Below are 22090 nucleotides of genomic sequence, written 5' to 3'. Positions count from 1 at the left end.
GAGGCCCACCTGAGGCTGCGGGAGCGGGGGCGGAGGCGAGGTGAGCGGTGGCCGCCCTCCTCATCAGCCACACTGTCTGAGCTGCGGAAATGCTTGGACAGGAAGCAGAGTTCATCCGGTGTTGGCTGGAAAGGAAGCTGGTGGAGGCGCTCCCGAGAGGATGAGCTCGACTGGCAGGAGGGGGTATCAGGGCCATGGGTTCACGGTCAGCACCACAGCCAGGACCCCAGCATTATCCTAACTCTCAAGGCCCAGTCTATTGGTCATCATGGAAACTTTCCTGCCTCTCTCCTGTGCATCCTTCAAAACTCCAGCTTTGATGTCCCTTCTTCCAGGAAGCCCTCGCTGCTCCCTTGGCAACTCCAAGACCCCCTCTGACCAGACCTTCCCTGACCACACAAGGATACAGATATCTATGTATACCCGACCAGGAGCCCTTTGGGCCAAGGCTGGGTCCTTTCAGGGACCCCCACATTGCTCAAAATGGAGCACAGAGTGGGGAAGCCAGGATGTTTCGTTGACTAGACAACTATTCAACACCTTAAAATAACCAAAACAAAACAAAGATGCGTCTCCCCCACCCCCAACCTGGCACTCCCTGGTCTGCCTGCCAAGGTAGGACTTTGGGTACCGAGACAGTGGAGCTGGGCGTGTTGGTTCCATAGCCAGAAGATGGGAGCGACGCGAGGGACCATCTTCTGCCGTCGGCCCTGGGGAGGAGAATGAGACGTTGGAAGGGAGGCATGGCCCCTGCGGTTTGTGGGGACCAAGGGCAGGCACTATGGCTGGTAGGCCCAGGCCCCGCTGGAGCAAGAACCTTCTGCAAAGGCCAAGAACAGGAATACAGGGTGAGCAAGTCCACTGTGTTTTTCTCCTTGTTCTCCAGACACCTCCTCCAGGAAGTCCTCCCTGATGCCAGCTGCCATCAAAGCTGCTCTCTGAGTTGCAGCGGGTAGGGTACATGCTGGCTACTCCCACCAGCCTGAGGATGCCCTGAGGGCCAAAGTCCAGCCGCCCATTCCTCAGTCCCCCAGCGGAGGGCATGGCACCCAGCAGGAACGCAATAAACATTGTTGAATGAATAAGCGACATTTAAATGCCTGGCACACAACAGCTCCTCCGCCAGCTCTTGTTAGGTGAATTAGTAACTTTCAGTGAGTGAGAGATTCCTGGACAGGGCCATGCCACCCCCACCCCCACCCCCTCCCCAAGGGCTCCTAGAAATTACCTGTCTGTGCGTGCGATGTGGCTGTAGGAGGTCATGCATGCATGTGTTTGCCAGGGGCGGGAGCCAGGGGGGACCACCGCAGGGCAGAGGCCAGGGGAGGGGGGAAAAGGCTGATGAGGAGGCAGGTCCAGCCACCAAGTGCAGGCCCCTGCCTGGCCCCTTGCCCATGGTATCAGCCACCATCCCCCAAGAGTGGCAACCACTCACCTCCGTGCAAAAGGGAAGTTGATGGCAGAGGCAGCTGAGAAATTCCGAGGACTATCTAAGGGGCTGCTGCCTGCTGAGGAGGAGGTGGGGAAACTGAGTCAGCGGGAGTGGAGACAGGACACCTCCAACCCCACCCCGCTTGCCCCCCGCACACACCTGTTGGGATGGACAGTGGCGACAGGGGCCGGGAAAGGGTGGGTGAGGGCGTTCCTACCACCAGGCTCTTGCGGTTCCCGCTGCGGCAGCTATTGGGGGAGGTGGGGATAAGGTCAGACCCGGGCCTCCTGGCTCAGAGAACCACATGCCCAACCGGGAGCCCATGGGCGGCAGCTTCGGGGGCATGACCATGCCCTCTCTGCTCCCCAGGTGGACTCCCCCATGGCCCTGAGTTCGGCCTGGGAGCCCCTGGCCCTGCTTCTCCAGCTTCTGTGTTCACAATCCCACTCCCAGAGCTTTGCCAGGAACACTGGCAAACAAGACAGAGGGTGGACAGGACCCTGGAACCCACAGGGGGTGGAGGCAGACCCCCTCCTCCACATTCAGCATCTCTTCCCAGGACCACTGCTCCAATCTCCTGGCCAATCCCCTCGCCCGAGGTCCCACTAAAACGCCAATTTGACCCTTGGGAACCCTAAAGCCGGCATCATGCACAGTTGCATCTGGTTCTGCCAAGCTTTGGCCCACATGTTTTCCTCCCTTTTCATCCCAGCTCCTTCCTGGCCACCAGATCCCTGGCTCAGGCCCCTCCCTCCTGCCCTTGCCCAGTTTCTCCCACCTGGGCCCTGGCCCCAGCCCCCACCCTGGCAAAGGGAAGTTGGGAGCAACATGGTTCCCCCCCACAACCCTGGCAGTCGCCTGGCAACGGCTCTGCTCGCCCGACAAGTGCATCAGCCCACGCAGCCAGAGCTGCCAACGCAGCCCGGCCTCGCGGAACTGCGTAGAGAGGGAGAGATGAAACGCTGGGGCCTCACGGGGCCAGGAACGGTGTCCCAGGCAGAAGGCACAACGCAGGCCACGGAAGGGGAGGTCAGCAACCCACTCAGGAGACTGAATGCACAGGCAGGAGGGGTTCAGCCTACCCACTGCTGTACACGCCACTGCCCCTCGGAGCCTCAGCATCCCCGTCTGTATACCTTGCAAGGTGCATACACAGTATTCAGCTCTGGGCGGGGCACAGGGTAAACTGTGGCGGATACGTACACTGTCATCTTTCTCCCGACATTGCTCACAGGGCTTGGTGCATGGTGGGAGAGAAGGCAATGACTCGCCAGAGAAATCACCAACATTCACCAATACCAATAAGCCCAGAGGAGGGAGAGACTGGCTACATCCATTTCCCAGCCCAGAAAATTGAGGCCACGGATGTCACCAGCCACAGAGATTGTCCTCTAGTCTGAGGTACAGAAGCAAAAGTGAAACCCACAGGTTCCTGCAAAACTTCCTGTCAACCCCCCACCCCAACACACACACACACACACACACTCCACAGCCCACATCCTCTTCCAACGCCTCACCGGACTCTTCATCCCGACGCATCATTTTTCACTTCCAACAGCATTTGGGAAAAACACTTGGCCTCCTCCCTCTTGCTCTCAGGCAGGGCCTTCTCAAAAACAGCTACATCTGAGCTCTCAAAAGGGAACTGGGCATCCTCTGTTCAATTCCTGAGCATCTGTTGAACACCAACTGTTTGCTCAGTCCTTCCTGGAGAAGGCGCAGGACCCCAAGAAGCTGCCTAGTTTTCCAATAATCACCCTTGTGGTTCAGTAGAGTGAGAAATAGGTCAGAAAAGAGGCGCCTGAGGTCAGTTTCCGGCACCAGGTGCCCATGAGCCTTCTGCATCCCTGGGTTCTGGAAGAAGAGCCTGAACCCTGAACTGGGCATTCAAGATCCTTCAGCAGCTGGTCCCATTACTCAGCCTTTGCCTGTGTTCCCTCTGGAAATGCCTAGACCAAGCAATGGTGAGACACAAGCAGAGAGGTCAAGGAACTGCCTGAGGCCACATACCCTGACATTGGCTGAGCTGGAATTTCCACGCAGGTCCAGCAGGGCTCACAGCCCTCACTTAGCTTCTCTGCTTTTCAGAAGGAGAAACGGAGACTCCACTTTGCTCTGTATAGAACAAAGTGATTTTTTCCTCCCTGATAACCGACATGCACACCAGCCTCTTGCAGCAAATATTTACTTCTGAACCAACGTTTCCGCTGACTGGGCCCCAAGGACCAAAGAGCCTCAGTTTTTCCAAGAAGCTCCTCCCCAGGTCTGGCCAGAGGACTGACCCAGGTTCGAATCCTGATTCAGTCCCAAATCCCTACAGCCTCTGTCACCACCTGAGCTGATCCTGGTGGACAGACACTCCAGTCTGGGTAAGGAGCGGTGAGAGGAGGGTACCTGGGACCCCAGGGGATACCTAGATCCCAAAGCATCCTCCCACTTCCCCCTACCGCCGCACACTGGGGCCCTCGCCACGCTGCCGAGACGCACTTTCGGCAACTCGTGTCTGCTCGGTCGGCCGCCGCGCCACTCGGTAGGTCCGCGCGAAGCCCCTACCTCTTGGAGCGCTGCAGCAATGCGCCCTTGGCCAGGCGGCTCCGGTGGCCGGGCGCCGCCACCGCCGTCCAGTAGCTGGGGTCGGACATGCTTCTTCCCTTTGTGCCGCCGCCGCCGCTAGAGGCCCGAGAGGCCCGGGGGCGCAACCAGCGGCGGCGGGGCGCGAACCTTCACCGTGTAAACTGCTCCCGGAGCCCCACGGTGAGGGGCGGGGGGCGCGCCCGCGGGGCTGGGGGTATGGGGAGAGGAGGAAGCGCGCGCCGAGGAGCGAGGCCGGGAACCCCGCCCAGGACCGCGCGGGGGCGGGGCCTGGCCTGGCTGGGAGGGGTGAGCGACGCGGAAGCAAGGCCGGCGGACTCGCGTGCTGGCGAGTGGGCGTGGTGTTGCCATGGCCGCGGGCGGAGGGGCGGGACGTTGCCAGGGCCGCGGGCGGAGGGGCGGGTCGTTGCCAGGGTTGCAGGCGGCGGGGGCGGGGCGTTGGCGGTACCTGGATGCAGGGCTTTGGAACTTGGCTCTCTTCCAGTAAAATGTAAATACGACCGCTTCTCCCTCTACCCACTCTTTAGGCGTTAAACCCTTCAAGAGTGTGGCACTCAGACCCATCCAGTGGCCTGGCTCAGCTCATGCTACCGCGCCCACGCTGGCTTTCCTCTGGAATGCCTTTCCTGTCTGGCAAAATCCAGGGTCCCCCTCCAACGGGAAGACTTCTCTTGTGTCTGTCCGGCTGTCTTCCCCTGGCTGGGGCTTTGTCCCAGCATCTTCCAGTAGCGGGCGTGTTTAGCAAACTGAGTCAGAGCACCTGATAGACGCTTCCCGTCTGTATGACAGGAAAGGCCATCAGCCTGGCTACTATCGGGAATCAGACACCTGATTTAACTTCTCAAGCCTCAGTGTTCTCAACTGTAAAATGGGAGGAATGTGGGGCTGACACGAAGATTACTCTGTGTCTCCAAGAGTGCTTGGTAAACATTTGATAAATGTTAGCATTAGGTAAACTTCCAGGCCTCTGTTTCCCCATCTACACATGTCCGTTTGTGAAAATGCAATAAAAGAGCTGACTCATTGGAAAAGACCCTGATACTGGGAAAGACTGAAGGCCAAAGGAGAAGGGGCCGGCAGAGTATGAGATGGTTAGATACCATCACCAACTCAATTGGACATGAATTTGAGCAAACTCTGGGAGACAGTGGAGGACAGAGGAGCCTGGTGGACTACAGTCCATGAGGTCCCAAAGAGTCAGACAGGACCTAGCGACTGAATAACAATGAAATCAGAGGCACAGAAAGTGCCTGGTACAGAGCTGGGGGTACAGATCATCTTCATTATGTAATGTGTCACACAGTAGACTGTGAGTTAATGCTTCCTCCTTTCATGACAGCTCCCCCCTAAGGAAATCAGGGACAGTGTCACTCTGAAGGTGAACCCTCCACAGGCCATACAACACTTTGGGAACTAGCCCAGCCAGGACTGACCTGGAGCCTGACTCCACATCTGAGAAAACCGAGGCATACAGAGGGCGCTGCTGCCTGATGCCTAGCCCTAACCCTGCGCATCCATCATGCCACTGATTTTGCTTCTCAAGTCTCTCTCAGACTCCCCACCTTGCTCCCTCCAAGCCCAGGGTCACCTTCAGGTGGCCCAAATATTGCTGAGTGTCTCCCCAGGCCCTCTAGACTGAGGCTCAAACAACCCATACCTAGCCACTCGTTCACTCAAAAAAACACTGAACACCTACCCTTTGTACTGAACACTGGGGATGCAGGACACAAATAATCCCTGCAGCCAGGGTCCCCAGTCTGGTAGGGGAGGCAGAGAGTATACAGGAAACAATTACGTGAACAAGTTAATTTCTGAGTCAAGGAAGGCAAAACACAGGGGTAGCACTGGCAAAGGACAACTTTAGCCTCTCTGAGGTGACACTGCAGTCAGCCACACACGGAGAAGGCAGCGGGGCCAGCCATGGAGAAGAAGCATCTCAGGCTGAGAGCACAGCTTGTGCAAAGGCCCTGGGGCAGGGCTGAGAGGAAGATACCAGCAAGACTCTCCATACAGGCCTTGTGGCTGCAGGGAGGATGGCAGTTTTACTGCAGGGCAATAGGGAGCCATGGAGGATGTGTGAGCAGAGGAAGGGTGTGATGTAAAACATCCTCCCTCATGTCTGCCATGGGGAACAGGAGCTGCTGGGGCAGGAGTGGAAAGTGGCAGCAGGCTAGTGAGGAGCTGTAACAGGGCCTGGGAGGGGGATACTGAGGGTTGGACCAGGGTGGGGCCATAGAGTGAAGTGGGTAAATTCTGGATGTATTCTGAGGCTGAAGAAGAGGTGCTGTTAAGGGGTCAGATGAAGAGATGAGGATAAGAGAGGTCACCCAGGATCCTCAGGTATTTAGCCAGAGCCACGTACAGGGAACAGAGCCTCCTACCTGGGAGGAATTCGGGTCCCATAGGTCTAGGAACTTAAGTGGGGATGAAGTCATGGTCTCATGCACCATACACTAGCACACTGTATCCACAAGCTCCTCCCCCTCCCCCCACCACATGTGCCAGGGACACTTCTGCACACAGTTAGGAAAGGAGCTACCCATCATTCCCAGCCTGCACCGCCTGTCTGCCTCCCATTACGCCCACGACGCTGGCATCCCCGGCAGCTGCTTCTCCCACGCCCATCTGGCCTCAGTTTCCTCCTCTGCAGACCAGGCTACAGCTGGTCTGTAGCCCATGGGGACCCATGGCCATGGCAAAGACCTCCTGTGAAAGGCTAGCTGAACCAGCAATCTCCAGCACCAGCCCACTGCCCACCAGAGCAAGGTCCTCCCCTGCTCACACACCCTCCACGGCTCCTCATTTTACAGCAAATCCGCACTCCTGGGTTAATCCCTTTCCTAGAGCTCGGATCCTAGCTTTGTGCCTAGGGCTTTGCCTCTCTCTGCCTGTGCCAGTAACTGTGTAAACAGGAAAGCCCTCGGTGGACATACATACCCCCATTCCTGACCCCACATTGGTCGGACCATCGCAGCCCCTTCCACCTGCCCATGAGCTGTCCACACCCCTCCAAGCCCTGTACCTTGTGGGGTTCCCAGTACCCTCAGTAGAAAATCCAAAATCTTCCTGTCCTTAGTATCCAAGGCCAGAGGGAACCCTCCTCTGACAATGCTGTTCCTGCTTGCAACAGCCTTTTTGTTGTCCCCTTGGCCATAAGGACCCAACTCAAGACCTTCCCTTCAATCTGTTCCCTGCACCCCAAAACAGGTGGGGCCCTCCCAGCCGCTTCCTATTTGTGCCCCAAGCATTAACTGAGCACCTGCTGTCTACCAGGCTGTGCCTGAGGCTATAGGATGACCAGGACAGATGAAGTCAGGCCCTCAAGGGGCTCCCAAACCTTTGGGTGAAAAAAAACAACTCAATAATCACACAAGAAAACATAGAGGGACTTGCCTGGTGGTCCAGTGGTTGAGAATCTGCCATCTAATGTAGGGGACACGGCTTCAATCCCTGGTTGGGGAACTGGGATCCCACATGTCACGGGGCAACTGACCCTGCCCCAACTACTGAGCTCACATCCTGAGCCCAAGTGCCACAGCTAGAGAGAAACCTGTGCACTGCAGTGAAAGATCCTGCATGCATCAACCAGGAGCCTGAGTGTTGTAACTAAGGCCCACCACATCGCACTCACGGTGGGGTCAGGATGCACAACATGAATGTAAGTGGGGCTTGGGGCCCTTATGGTGGGGCAGGGGCGGGGAGGGTTGGTCAGGAAAGACTTCCTATCTGAGATGAATAAAGGAGTAAATAGAGAAAATGGAGCTCTAGGTGGGAGGTGGGGGCAGCAAATGCAAAGGCCCTGAGGCTGGACCAGCTTATACTCTGGCAGTCCAAGAAGCCACATGAGGTGAGCTCCAGAGAGAGAGGGATGGGCGGGGGTGGAGGGGTGCATCACTGTGTCCACCTAACACCTTCCTATTTACACAGTTACTGGCACACTGTGGGCTGGACCCATAGGGCTTTGGAGGCTGAGGGGACAAGTGTGGGCTTATTCCTAAACTGCTCAGAGCAGAGGAGACCAGGACCCAGTTTTTTGCCTGGCCCAAGGCAATGTGGCTCTGCTGCCCCCTAGTGGCGAGAAAGGGGAACAGCGGACTCAGCTTGGGCCCCAAACTCTCTGCCTCCATTTCCTCCTGGTAAAACTGGCTTATCGGCTTTCAACAGGTCCCTCCCCTCATCCGGTCCTCAGCTGGGGTTGAGGCCAAAGACTCAAGAGTCAGATCTGGCCTGATACTCTCTCCCAAGGTGCCCCTGGACAACACACCCGGAGGTCCTAAGCTGTAATCTCCTCCTCTGCTAAACAGGGGGCGACACCATCTCTGCCTTCCGTTGAGGCACCCCAGCCTGGTCCAGACCACACCATCTCCTACCTGGATGTTGCCCTAGCCACTTCCTTGCCTCCGTCACCTCCATTCCTATCTCCCGTCCCCAGCCAACCTTTCTTCCCCCAAGGTGGCCACAGAGGCTATAAAAATCTTGGTCCTGAGACTTCCCTAGTGGTCCAGTTGTTAAGACTGTGTGCTTCTACTGCAGGGAGTGTGGGTTAGATCCCTGGTTGGGGAACTAAGATCCCACATAGTGTGGGGAGCGTGGCCATAAATAAATAAGTAATAAAATAAAAAATCTTGGTCCTGCCTCAGGACCTCTGCATGTGCAGTTCTGTTTGGTGCCTTCCTTCCCCCAGCCCTGCTCAGGCCTTGGCTCAAAGACCACATTAAGAGGTCTCCCTCTGAATGTGTCTTGTTTGCCCACCCCCTTGTTCATTGCCTACTGCCTGAGAAGTGCCTGAGAGCCCCATGAGGAAGAAACTGTGTTCCTCTTGTTCACAGCTATGCCCTTAGCACCTGGCACACAGTCGATGCCTACTTAATGAAGGTGTCCGCCTGTTGCCCAGCACCTTGCGTGGGCTCCAAAGTGTTCTCTCTTCTCTCCATTGAAGGCCCAGGAAAGAGTCTGAGCAGCTCATTCCTACTAAGGTGTAAATGGTTGATAGGCCATCAAATTCTAGACATCACTGACCTGTACCTCTGTCACCTCCCTAAATTTTGCCCAAGCCGTGCGAGGAGCCCACTGTAACCTTGATGTTCTTTCCTGCACAGGGGCAAGACCCTGAGATGCCCACTTCTCCAGTTACAGAGGGTAGTTCAGAGTCTTAAGAGACTCTGATGGCAAAGCTGATCCTGACACTTAGCCCCCAGACATAATGAACCAGGAGAACTGATGTCTGCTCTCTGAACCTCAGTCTCCTCTGGATCAGAAAGGGCTCTTCTCCCCCGAGGTTGTGGAGGGAAAGCAGGCGTTTGGTGGGGAGCCGGTGCTCAGTCAAGCCGGTTCTTTTCTCCCTATGCCACTCTGCCTGGTTACGTTCAGTGCCAGGGCTCCAGTGGCGGACTCTCAGTCTTAGGGGTGGGTGAGTGAGTGAGTGAGTGAGTGAGTGAGTGTGTGTGTCCATTCAGAGGGAGGAGTTTTCAGGCCAGCTTCTGCTGGGTCACAGCCCAGGAGGCCAGGCCAATTCATCAAGGCCCTGAATAGGCTGGGAACCCAGCACCTGTCTTGAGGAAGTCCTTGGGCAACAGCTCAAGTTCTGGCCTCGCCCTGGCCATCTGCCAGAAGGGGGACCTGCTGGCTCTGACTGAATATGGAATTTTCCCATCATGGTCCTAGTGTGGCTCACAGTGTCATTTTATGGAGGGGTAAACTGAGGCCCAGAGAGTCCATGTCACCGGCCCACAGTACCTTGGGGGAGGGAGCTGGATCTGGGCGGCCTCCAAGTCTCTGGGGTGCCAGGGCAATGTCCGCGCCCCGCCCGCGGGCGCTGTCACTTACCTCCAGGGGTGCAGGCCCAGCGAGGGGCTGCAAGGGCTGCAGGGGCTGCTGGGACTCAGCAAGGACGGGCTCTGGCTGCTTGGAGACAGACTGCAAAGAAAGAGGCCGGGGACGGTGAACCTGGCAACGGCCCCTGCGTGTGGCTGGAGACGGGACCAGGGTGTGGTTCCCTCAGGGAGAAGGGACCTGAGGCTGGGGGTACTGGGTCTACCGTAGGCCACGAGGGCGGGGCCAGACCGATGACCCGGGAGGGCTCCCCGGAGGCGGTGGTGCGATTCGGGGCGACTTGAACAGAGACGCGGAGGAAGGGTGGTTGTCAGCCTGCCCCTCTTCCCCTCCCTCTCCCCTTCCAGGGTCAAGCACTCACTCGAGGGTCAACGCCGGGATGTGCAGCTTGTCCCTGCGGGACTTCATGCCGAGGCCGCGTCTATGCGACCGCGACCGAGTACTGACGCCCCCTTCGTGGCCGCCCTGATCGTGTCGCAATCGGACGGACAGACGGGACGCCAGGACAGCACGCCTAGCAGGCGAGGCGGACGCGGAGTGGGGGCTGGGCTGCGGGGGGCGGGGAGGGCGGGCTCTCTCCGCCCAGGGGCGGGGCTCCGAGCCCTGCACCTACGCGCAGGCCCAGCCTGGCAGGAAAGATCGGATTGCGGGAGGCAGGAGGCACCGGTGCCACCTTCTCCCAGGAAGGGCCGGCGAGGGTGCCGGGCCTCGAGTCACTGAGCTGCACGTTGTAAAGGAAGGGCGGTCACTGCCTTCTCAAGCGGGTTCATTGCTCCATCAACTGGCCACGCCCCTTCCCGGCTGAGACCCGGCGCTCGCCCAGCCCCGCGCTCGGGGGTTGGAGGGCGGGGGGAGGGGGGGGCGGGGGATGTCTCTCCACCCGGGATTGAGCGTGTCTCGCCCCTATCCCCCCACTGGCCACCGGCGCGGGGGCTCAGCCCCACGTCCCTAGCCACCCGCAGCCGGTGTCAGCATCTCCCGGCACACCGGAGGCCCCAACCACGCCTCCGGGCCTTTGCTTCCCTGGGTTCCCTCTGCCAGGACCGTCATCGCCCTCATTCATATCCGAATTCAGCCCCACCAGCCTCCCTAATACAAGTGGGCCCCCGGCGCTCCGAGCCCCACCCTCCCTCCTGCCCAGCCCAGACTCCCGAAAGTCTGGGGTTGTCTGTGTCCGGTCGCAGCCCCCTAGAAATCCTGGTTAGAACGAGTCAGGCACACCGCAGGTGGCTACGAGTAGACAGCCTTCACGGAGTGTTTGTCCTGGTCCTACGCCGTGGTCCCGGACTTTGCCCTCTGCAGTTTGGACTGATTCACCGCCCACCACCCTGCCCCCAGCCTGGGCAAAGGCTGGGGACAGTGCCGGCCTTCCCGGCGGCGTCCAAGCCCCGCCCCTACCGGGGCCCGCAGGTCCCTCCCCACCCGCTGCACTGCCCTCCGTCCAACCAGAGAGGGTCTGGACTTGGAGGCCACTCTGACACCAGCCCCACCACCAGACTTCAAACTCTCATCCAGCCCCCAGGATCTACCCCTTTTCCTCTCTCCACTCCTATCTCCATGCTGTTTCTCAGGACCTTCGACCAGGCAGTTCTCTCTACCTGGAATGCTCTTCCCCCTACCCTTTTCTCTTCCAGGTCTAGTCTCAAATGTCACTTCCTCTAAAGCCGCCCTCCAGCCCCTTCCTGTGTGCCTCTGATCTCTCCCCCTGTATAACATCCCTTCCCAGCTGGCACAGTGGTAAAGTATCTGCCTGCCAATGCAAGAGACCAAGAGACAAGGGGTTCAATCGCTGGGTCAGGAAGATACCCTGGAGGAGGAAATGGCAACGCGCTCCAGTATTCTTGCCTGAAAAATCCCATGGACAGAGGAAGCTGGGAGGCTATAGTCCACGGGGTTACAAAGAATCAGACATGACCAAGCGCGCGCGCGCGCACACACACACACACACACACACACACACACACACACACACACGCTTTAGAACATCACTTCATCATTTTGCCCAAGAGAGTGCAAGCTGCATGACAGGATCCAGCATTGACTTCTCACCCTGTCGCCTGTGTCTGGAACAGAACCTAGTACACAGTAGATACTCAAAAGAAGTTTGCTGAGGGAGTGATTTCACTGAGGCGCAAGGGAATTCCCACCCTCAGCTCAGGCAAACACAGCTTCCAAGCCTCCGAAGAGGGAGTGTTTGCCATCACACTTCCCCAGACCACCAGCTCAAGGCAAACGCCTCCCCTTCCTGGGCTTTGCTTTTTCCACCGGTGCTGCTGAGTGCCCTAAGTGGCTTCACTTGTGTCCAACTCTTTGTGACCCCATGGACTGTAGCCCACCAGGCTTTCTGACCATGGGATTTCCCAAGCAAGAATACTGGAGTGGGTAGCCATTCCCTTCTCCAGGGGATCTTCCTGACCCAGGGATCAATCCTGCGTCTCCTCTATTGCAGGCAGTCTTCTGCATTGCATGCGAATTCTTTACCAACTGAGCTACCAGAGAAGCCCCCATAAACCTGTGTAAAACCTGGGGGCTCCCCAGGTGGCCCAGTGATAAAGAATCTGCCTGCCAATGCAAGAGACCCAAGAGATGCAGATTCAGTCCCTGGGTCAGGAAGATCCCCTGGAGAAGGGCATGGCCACCCACTCCAGTATTCTTGTCTGAGAAACCCTATGGACAGAGGAGCCTGGTGGGCTACTGTCCAGGTGGTCACAGAGAGTGGAACATGACTTGGCGACTAAACATCAACAAACCAGTGAAGACACTTAACAAATCTTGGAGTTTGAGGGACCTCACAATGCCAGCCACCAGGAACATTAATGTGACCCCGAATTGTATGATTTTCCACCGATGTTCCCTGAAATAGAGTGAGCTTTGTCATGGGAGGCATGCAAGCCAATTCCAAGACACCAGGTTGGAATTCTATAGTCTGGACCCTGGATACCACCCTTTCAAGTTGGGTGCTTTTGAGCCAGTGATGCAACCCTTACGCACTTCAGGTTCCCGTTTGCAAACTGACATGATTTGCACTTCACCTCCCAGCCTGTGGTGAGGTGCCTGTGAAGTACTTTGCAAACACCAGGGCGGAAAGGGGACAGGGCAGGATCAAGGTGAGAGCTTTGTAGTAATTATTAAATAAATTCACAATTCAGATGCTGCCGCTGAAATATCTGTGCCCAGGATCATAGGGCTCCACCCAGCCAACTGGCCCCAGGTGAACTCACCCACGTCCCCGGCGTGGTAGGCTCAGCTCCTTCTGAAAAGAAAACAGGAGTCATTCCCAGGGAGACAAACCCCTCACTTCCCCTAGCCTTCCACTCACCTCATCTCCCAGCTGGCCCCTCGTTCACCCTGTTCCAACCAATGCCTCTTTTCTGCTCACCCCATACACTGAACTCAGCCCTGCCTCAGGGCCTTTGCACCAGCTGTATCCTCTGTTAGGACCACTTTCCCTCCCTTCTGGTGCTAGTTAATTGAAGTTCATCCCTCAGGTCTCAGCTCAAACACCCTTTCCTCCAGGAAGCCCTCTCAGACTCCTTACATTAAAAATAACTTCATTATTTAAAATAAATTAGTTGATTTTACCAAGAACTATATCAGTAGTGGCTAAATATTAATACTAATATTCTATTGAGGAAAGCAGACTGAGAGCCGAAGAACTGATGCTTTCAAATTGTGGTGCTGGAAAAGACTCTTGAGAGTCTCTTGGACTTCAAGGAGATCAAATCAGTCAGTCCTAAAGGAAATCAACCTGTGAATATTCATTGGTAGGACTGATGAGGAAGCTGAAGCTCCAGTACTCTGGCCACCTGATGCGAAGAGCTGACTCACTGGAAAAGACCCTGATGCTGGGAAAGACTGAGGGCAAGAGGAGACGAGAGTGGCAGAGGATGATGAGATAATTAGATAGCGTCACTGTCTCAATGGACATAAATTTAAGCAAACTCCAGGGGATAGCAAAGGACAGGGAAGCCTGGTGTGCCGCAGCCCACGGGGTCGCAAAGAGTCAGACACAACTTAGCGACTAAACAACAATTGAAGAAAGGGAGATTCCTGCATCATCCTTACCCTGTGCCCTCTCAGATCTGAAAGCCATTTCTGCTCACCCTCTGCAAAATCCAGGCAGGTTTGGGTCCCGGTCATCAATGGGGGCTGGGGGCACAAACCCTATTGAAGGGCCAGAGCTCAGCAAGCCGATCTGCACCAATCCTGGGTGTCCTTACCATATACAAGAAACCCCTATGCTTGGGGTCCATTGTGATCTGAGTCCACCCTCAAATGTGGTTTGCCCAGGAGGACTTTTTAATTCTCAAAAGGCTGTGTAGCACGAGTTTAGAATCCGAGGACACTCAGACCTGGGTCCAGATCTGTTCTCTCTTCTCTGCTGTCCGTGGGACCCTGAGCCAAGTGGTTGGTACCCCCTGGGCTTTGGTTTCCCCATGTGTAATGTGGAGATGATGTAAAGCGAGGTCTGGGGTAAAAGTGATCAGAGATTATTACCGTCGCATGTTATTGTTGTGTTATTTTTGAACTCAGCGAGGGCCTTCGCAGACTATCGCAATACTAGCTAAATTTTACTCACATTCACCGAGTCGCTACTACGCACCAGGAGCAGAGGCCTTTTTACAGGCAGGGTAACTGAGGCGCGGAGGGCAGCAGCTGCCCACATTTCTTGACTGAGGTAGGGTCGGGAATCCAGGTCTCTGGACACCACACACAAACACACACGCTGGGGCGGTAGCGTCGAGGATGCACAACTATTTTTATCTTGGTGGGTTCAGGGCTGCCCACATCTAGAGTTGGGCGTTCGTCATGGCAACAATGACGTCATCAGCCCCCGCAGCCAATTGGAGGGGGCCGGAAGCTGCTGGGCGCGGAGATGACAAGGCCGGGAGGGATTGACAGGGTCTCCAGGCAGAGGAAGAGATGGATCTGCGGGGGTGGGGCGAAGCCCAGAGGCTGGACCCCAACTACCTTGAGCTCAGAAAATCAAGTCAGAGCCCTTCAAGATGGGAGGAGGCTCACCTGCCAACCTGAGGTCTCCTTGTTTGCTTGAATACCTCCGGGGATGGAGAGCTCAGTACCGTGCAGGGCAGCCGGCCCCAGACCCACCACCGTTAGGGGCTCCACTGGCCCCCTCCAGTTGTGAGTTCTTACGCCAGCTTCCTCCTTCCCCTACTAACCCAAAAAACAGAGAGGAGCTGGGATCCGAGCTCAGGGACTTTTGCTGTGCCCACACGGGTACACACACGCACGCACACACACACACACACACACACACACACACACACACACACCCATCCCAGCCATTTCCTTCTAAAATCCTGACAGTCCTTGGTTCCCAGTCTGGCTCCCCAGTCTGGGCTGTATGATCTCTGACAAACAACTTCATCCCTCTGAGCCTCAGTTTCCTTGTTTGGAAATGGTCCAGTTACATGGGGCCCTGAAGGAGTCAAGCAGCAGGCTCAGGGCCTGATGCTGGGGGAGGCTTTGATAAAAGGAAGCCAAGACAATTATTTTGTGAGGTTGATAACTCACAATTTATCCACAAATTTTAATTTACTTCCAAAATACAAAAAGATGTAAAGTGGCAAAGAGAGATGAGGGAAGGTCAGTAGCCCCCTGCAAAGGCTCAGTGGAACGCTGGGCCCACATGGAACTCTCCCGGAACCACCCCCGGACCCTCTGCTCCCTGCACCATCTGCTTCCGCCTTCAGCCTCCTCTTTGCCAGCTGTTCCTCAGGGAGTGGTTCTCGCCTAGAAAGGGGGTGGAGGCGGGGGGAGGTCCAACCCCCTGGAACCGCCCTTTAAAGATAATATTTATGGTATCCTGTTCTGGGCTGGGTGATGCTGCCTCTTCACCAGAAGCCTCAGCTCCACCTGGAGGAATCCCCAGTCTGAAGGAGACAGGGGAAGGCATGGACACCCCCATACTGGAGGCACTAGCAAGGACCCAGAGGAAGAGAAAGGGCTGGAGGGAGTGGGGAGCCAAAAGACTTCCTGGAGCGGTCTTCAAGTTGGACCAGCAGGCTGGTGGGAAACAGTAGGGTGGAGGTGGGACTCAGCCTAGTGGGTACCAAGTCCCATGGGAAGATAGCAGCTGGAGTAGAGAGAGAGCGATCAGAAGAGACCACATGGCATCAGCCAGAGGACTTCCTGGAGGAGGAGAATAGTTGGAACTGGGCCAGGAGAATGCCAGATGGTCCTTCCAGGGAGCTTCCCCAGCAGCAGCAGAGACAAAGTCCAGACACAGACTGGCCAATTTCTCTGTCCCCGCATGCTCTGTTTGGGGATCTGGTGTTATAAAATTCTGTCATTTGTGAAGCAAAGGGCCAAATGGGAAATGAAAATAATGATAGAATAATAGTGGTAGTAATCCTAGTAATAACAGCTTATGTTAACTGGCGCCGACAATCGCTACACAGAAGGCTGAGCTTAACCCAAACCAGAAAGGGCCAGTCTCCTCTTCCCTTTACCCACAGCCAAGGCAAACTGGTGGCCTGCGGGCCAAGCCCAGGTCCTATTTATGACCTCCTAGTATTCAGTCAGGCTTCCCTGCTGGCTTAGCGAGGAAGAATCTGCCCTCCAATGCAGGAGACAAAGGCTTGATCCCTGGGTGGGGAAGATCCCCTGGAGAAGGAAAGAGCAACCCACTCCAGTATTCTTATCTGGGAAATCTCACGGACAGAGGAGGCTGCAAGTCCATGGACTTGCAAAGAGCTGGACACACTTATCAACTAAACAACAACAAAACCACTCAGCCAACAGCATACCCTGCATTGCCACAGTCAGATTAGCCAGGACACCTCCATGTATTGTCTGGACTGGCCAATCAGCTCATGACTTTCTCAGACTTTTATGAATTGACCTGTGGCAAAGATTAGCCTTAGGATAAATGATTGACTCTGATCAGCAGGCTGCCCCCTGATTGGGGTGGGGTGGGGGGGACAAGGCGCTCAGGGCTCCAGTTAAAGGAGTGTGTGACTGATGCCCCAAATTGAAGCCCTCAACATCTTTGCACTCTCAAGTGCCAGACCAGTTAGAATTTCGATTCTGGCTTTCTGGCTGTTACTTTCCCTCTCTGAGCCTCAGTTTCCCCCTCTGATAAATAAAGCTAATAATCCCCGGGCTGTTGGAGACTTAAATGCATGCTTGCTGCTGCTGCTGCTAAGTCCCTTCAGTCATGTCCGACCCTGTGCAACCCCATAGATGGCAGCCCACCAGGCTCCACCGTCCCTGGGATTCTCCAGGCAAGAACACTGGAGTGGGTTGCCATTTCCCTCTCCAATGCATGAAAGCGGAAAGTGAGAGTGAAGTCGCTCAGTCATGTCCGACTCTTAGCGACCCCATGGACTGCAGCCTACCAGGCTCCTCCATCCATGGGATTTGCCAGGCAAGAGTACTGGAGTGGGTTGCCATTGCCTTCTTAGCATTTAGCATTTGTAGATGCCCCATAATGTGAGCAGTTATTTACACTTCTACTGTTATTTTTTAAAAAATATTTTCATTGTATCTCCTACTTTGTCCTTTACTGTAGATGCTTTCCTCGTTTCTGGCTCTTTTTTAGACCCCCACCTGCTCCAGAGGAATCTTTCAAAGCTCTCAGATCTGACATGACCTGCCCTGCTCCAGCACCTTCCACAGCTCCTAATCACCCTGGGGAGAAAGTCTAACCTCTTCAACATCAGCGCTAGAAGCCCTGGCAGTAGATGAGTCCATCTCACACGCCCAGGTCCAGTGCTAAGAAACGGCCTCTGGCTGCCCCATAAACACACGTCTGCACACCTCTGAGCATTTCCGCATGCTGTTCCCTCCACTCAGGTTGGCCTCACTCATCTGGGCAATCCCTACTTGTCCCTCCTCCTCCTTGGATGGAGTCCTGCCAATGCGGGGTTGGTCTGGATGGACAGCCAGGTCTGTGTGGGTTCAGATCCTGACTCTGTTACCCACTGGGACAGCTGGACAGAGCCTATGATTCTGTGAGCCTTAGTTTCCCCGTTTGTAACATGGGATTCGTCCTCAGAGAATGGGTACCTCCTCCCCATGGAACAGGCCCCCTCTTTCTGACGTCAGTTGCACCCCCAATCGCCTACCCAAAGGCAGTTTCTCTATTTTAAGAGGCTGCGGGCGGGGCTGAAATCTATCTGGGGCTGCGGGAGGGGCCTGGTTCCCCAGTGCTGCTCACTAGTCCAGATGCACCCCTTCATCTATGCTCAGGCCCCCCACCCCGCCCTGCTCTTGCCTCAGCCATGACCCCTGCCCTTCTCCTGCCCCTCCTTCCCCATGCCATCAGGATCTCTGCCTTGCAGCTCAACCCACACCCTCCCTGATCCCCAGCCCAAATCCAGGTGACCGCACCCCCCTTCACCTTCAGACAAGTTCACGGTCTGGCAGCCAGGTTCAAGGCCTGCCTTTCCCCATTCTCCTCGGCTTCAGTGCCCATTTCCCCACCCCTGTCCTTTCTGGCTTCTCTCAGCCTCATTCATTCCCCAAACACCAACCCAGCCTCATTCATTCCCCAAACACCAACCCAGCCTCATTCATTCCCCAAACACCAACCCCCTGCCCTTCCACCAGGGGCTGCCTTCTCTGTCCCAAAGCCACTGGCAACCATCAGTTCAGGTACCTTCTCCAGGAGTGCCTGAGGGTGCCCCATGGCACCTGACCCCTCGGCGGGATCCCTGCTGCTCAGGTATTCATCTCCCCCCACAGGCTGGGAGATCCAGGAGGGCAGTTCCAGGGGTGAACACCCCTCACCACCACCACTGCCTCTTGGAGCCAGAAGACTACAGGGGGCACTCAATAAAGGTTTGTTGGGTCAATGATGAATCCCGGTTTCCCCACTTGGCTTCTACATGTGTGGTCTAAGCTCGAGGGAAAGGGCTAGATTGTCTAAATTCCCATTGAACAGACGGGTAAACTGAGGTCCAGACAGATCAAAGGAGTTGCCATCCGAGGTCACCCTTTGCTAGCTATGATGCCTTTTTTTCTTATCTCCTCGTGGCGCTGCCTCCCCAGCACAAATCCGAACCCAGGGGTCAGAACAGGAGGGCCCTTATAGTGATTGGGAAAACTGAAGTCCAGAAACGCAAGAGTGCCTCCCACCGCCCCTGCCCCCACTCCCCAGGCCACACAGTCAGTTGGCAGTGGCTGGTGCACCAGAGAGCTGGTTAAGGGTGGGTAAATTACATGCCGCTGGGCGACCTCGGGATTGTGAGTTTCTTAGACTGGAGCCTCAGTTTCCTTGTCTGATGAAAGGGCTGCCTGACAGTCCCAGCCTCCCCATCTTGCCTTATGGGTGAGCTGAGACAGGGGTGCGATGGCGCTGCGAAGGCACGAAGCACGTATTAATACACATTAATTAATAACATTGATTAATATTACTCCATCCCTAGTAAAAAGATTAATACAACACATCACTAGTAAAAGGATTAACACCAACGACATGAACATAGATGAGCGCTCAAAGGCTGTCGTTGCTCGTATTATTAGAGCTCCTGGTGGAGAAGGCGAAACCCTCAGCCCCTTTCCCCCAAGGAGCCTCAGTTTCTCCATATGGCAAATGGGCATACCCTCCTCTCACCTAGCGAAAAGCGCTTGGAGATGTGAGTGCAGAAGCGGGAGCCCCCGGAGCGCGCCCCTCCCTCTGCCTCGGCTTCCCCTCGGTCCGTCCAAGCCCCGATCCCGCACCCAGGCAGGTTCACTCCACCAGCGACCTCTGCCCGCTCTCACGGGGCCTCACCTGGAGCCCACGGCGCCGCAGGAGGCTCGGCTCGTCCATCGCGGGCTAGTCCGCACTGCCGGCCGGCTCCCGGCCCCGCCTCGGCCAGCCCGGCCCCGCCACCCCGCGCCATTGGCCAAACAGGTCAGCTGACGAGGCCTGACCCCGCCCCTCTCGAGGAGCCGGTTACGAAAGGCCCGCCCCTTTCGGGAGAGCCTGCCCCGCCCTTCCAGGCCCCGCCCCGCCCCTAGAGCCTAGAAGTAAACACTTTTCAACACATCTTCCTAGAAGAGAGAATTATCCCCATTTTGCAAGTGAGGAAACTGAGGCTCAGGATCCGTGTTCCTGGGGCACACAACAAGGGTGAGGCGGGTGCGGTATTCACTGCTGTGCAAAATTTAACAAGGGCTCACACATACAAGAAAATCCTTAAGATACACAACATTTTAAAAACAATAGTGTAAAGAATCAAAGCTAACACAAAAATGCATGATGAACTAGACATCAACATTTTAAATACAGGATCAGACTCTGCCCTTCCATGACCCTGACTGCTTGCCTCACTCCAATTTTGGCCCTTGTCCCAATAAAACTTTATTTAGAAGAATAAGCAGCCACTGTAGTTATCAGTTTCTTTTTTGATGATGACTGCCTTTGCTGAGTGTCAACTGAACACCCAACTAAATGCTTCATGAGGACCTCCCCTCATAGGTATGTGATGGTAACTGTTCAGCCTGACTTTGCAGAAGGGAAAGGGAGGCTGGAAAAAGCCTAAAGTCCCAAGGTGGCATCTACATTGTCTCTTTCCCTGGAACTCCCACTGTCTCTGCAGCTGCAGGTTCCTTCTTTTACCTTAATGTTCCGCCTGACATGACCGTACATTCTCAGGTTGGAGGCGACCTGGCTAATCGCCTGTGAAGTACTGTAAGATCCCACCAAGTTATGGTAGCCAGACTGAGTGCATAAAAATATAGGCTGTTGTTTAGTAGCTAAGCTGTGTCCGACAATTTGCAACCCTATGGACTATAGTCTGCCAGGCTCCTCTGTCCATGGAATTTCCCGGACAAGAATACAGGAGTGGGTTCCCGTTTCCTTCTCCAGCGGATCTTCCTGACACAGGGATCAAACCCAAGTCTCCTGCATTGCCAGGTGGATTCTTTACCGCTGAGCCACTAGGGAAGTCTGTTAAAGAAAAAAATACAGGACTCCAAGACAAAATTTGTTTTTCTCATACATGTGTTGAAATTGGCATGTAATTTGCCTACCCTAAAATTTATCTTTTTAAAGTGTACAGTTCTGTGGGTTTTAGACATATTCACAGAGTTGTGCAATCAGCACCACTATCTAACTCCACAACACTTTCATCAACCCCAAAAGAACCCCTATACTAGTGAGCTGTCACCTCCTACTCTCCCTCCCCTCAGCCCCTGGTAAACACCAATCTGCTTTCTTTCTCTGTGAATTTGCCTTTCCGGACATTTCACCTAAATAGAGTCATACAATGTGTGGTCTCTTGTGTCTGACTTCTTTCACTCAGCACGTTGTTGTCAAGATTCATTCACATTGCAGCAAATGCCACTTCTTTCCTTTTTAGGGATGAATAATATTCCATTGCATGGATAGTGCTTTGTTTATTCATTTATCCATTAATGGGTATTTGAGTTATTCTACTTTTTGCTTCTTCTGAAGAGTGCTGCTGTGAACACTCATGTATTACCTGTGTTACCAGTTTTTGTGTGGACATGGATATGCTTTCAGTTCTCTTGGGCATATACCTAGGAGTGGAATTCCTGGGTCCTATAGTCACTTGTGCTTCCAAGGTGGTGCTAGTGGTAAAGAACCTGTCTGCCAGTGCAGGAGATGTAAGAGACGCAGATTTGATCCCCAGGTCAGGAAGATCCCCTGGAGGAGGGCATGGCAACCCACTCCAGTATTCTTGCCTGGAGAATCCTATGGACAGAGGAGACTAGTGGGCTATGGTCCATAGAGTCGCAAAGAGTCAGGCACAACTAAAGGGACTCAGCACGCATGCTTGGAAACCCTGCTTTTAAATATTAAAAAAAACTACCAAACTGTTTTCCGAAGCAGTCACTGTTAGGGGTTAATCTGTGTTCTCCCCAAATTCGTAAGTTGAAATCCTCATCCCCCAGTACCTCTGAATGTATTTGGAGACAAGGCCTTTGAAGAAGTAATTAAAGTAAAATGAGGTCATATGGGTGGATCCTAATCCAATATGGCTGATATTTTTATAAGAAGAGGAGGTTGGGGCTTCCCTGGGGGCTCAGACAGAAGAGGAGATTAGTATACAAATACTATGAGGGAAGACAATGTGAAGACAGGAGGAAAAGATGCCATTTTCAAGCTGTGGAAAGAGACCCTGGAAGAAATCAAACGTGCCAACACCTTGATCATAGACTTCTATCCTCTAGAACTATAAGGAAGAAAATTTCTGTTGTTGGAATCACTCAGACTGTGATACTTTGTTATGGCGGTTCTACCAAACTCATACAGACACC

The 22090-nt window shown here is 54.9% G+C and overlaps 1 protein-coding gene across 15 annotated transcripts in view; it reads right to left on the bottom strand.

Moving 5' to 3' along the window:
* The window catches only part of MAST3 (microtubule associated serine/threonine kinase 3), a 41742-nt gene extending 22052 nt beyond the window's left edge, over positions 1 to 19690 (bottom strand). The window contains exons 1-8 of one of the 15 annotated variants that reach the window (XM_043467334.1): positions 19596 to 19649; positions 13078 to 13109; positions 9851 to 9940; positions 1592 to 1680; positions 1436 to 1508; positions 1229 to 1249; positions 632 to 710; positions 10 to 170 (exon numbers count right to left, since the gene is read on the bottom strand). In XM_043467334.1, the coding sequence (XP_043323269.1) occupies positions 10 to 170; positions 632 to 710; positions 1229 to 1249; positions 1436 to 1508; positions 1592 to 1680; positions 9851 to 9940; positions 13078 to 13109; positions 19596 to 19634 (584 nt within the window). In that variant the 5' untranslated portion in view covers positions 19635 to 19649. Of the gene's footprint in view, positions 1 to 9; positions 171 to 631; positions 711 to 1228; positions 1250 to 1435; positions 1509 to 1591; positions 1681 to 3442; positions 3548 to 3985; positions 4297 to 9850; positions 9941 to 10217; positions 10385 to 13077; positions 13110 to 19595 lie in introns of those variants that run through there. The other 14 variants (XM_043467335.1, XM_043467344.1, XM_043467346.1 and 11 more) reach the window with 14 other exon arrangements.
* Positions 19691 to 22090: the final 2400 nt, after the last annotated feature.

The sequence above is a fragment of the Cervus canadensis genome, chromosome 4 (genome assembly GCF_019320065.1).
Source record: "Cervus canadensis isolate Bull #8, Minnesota chromosome 4, ASM1932006v1, whole genome shotgun sequence".
Taxonomy (NCBI): Eukaryota; Metazoa; Chordata; class Mammalia; order Artiodactyla; family Cervidae; genus Cervus; species Cervus canadensis.
This window is presented reverse-complemented; position numbering and strand designations above follow the sequence as displayed.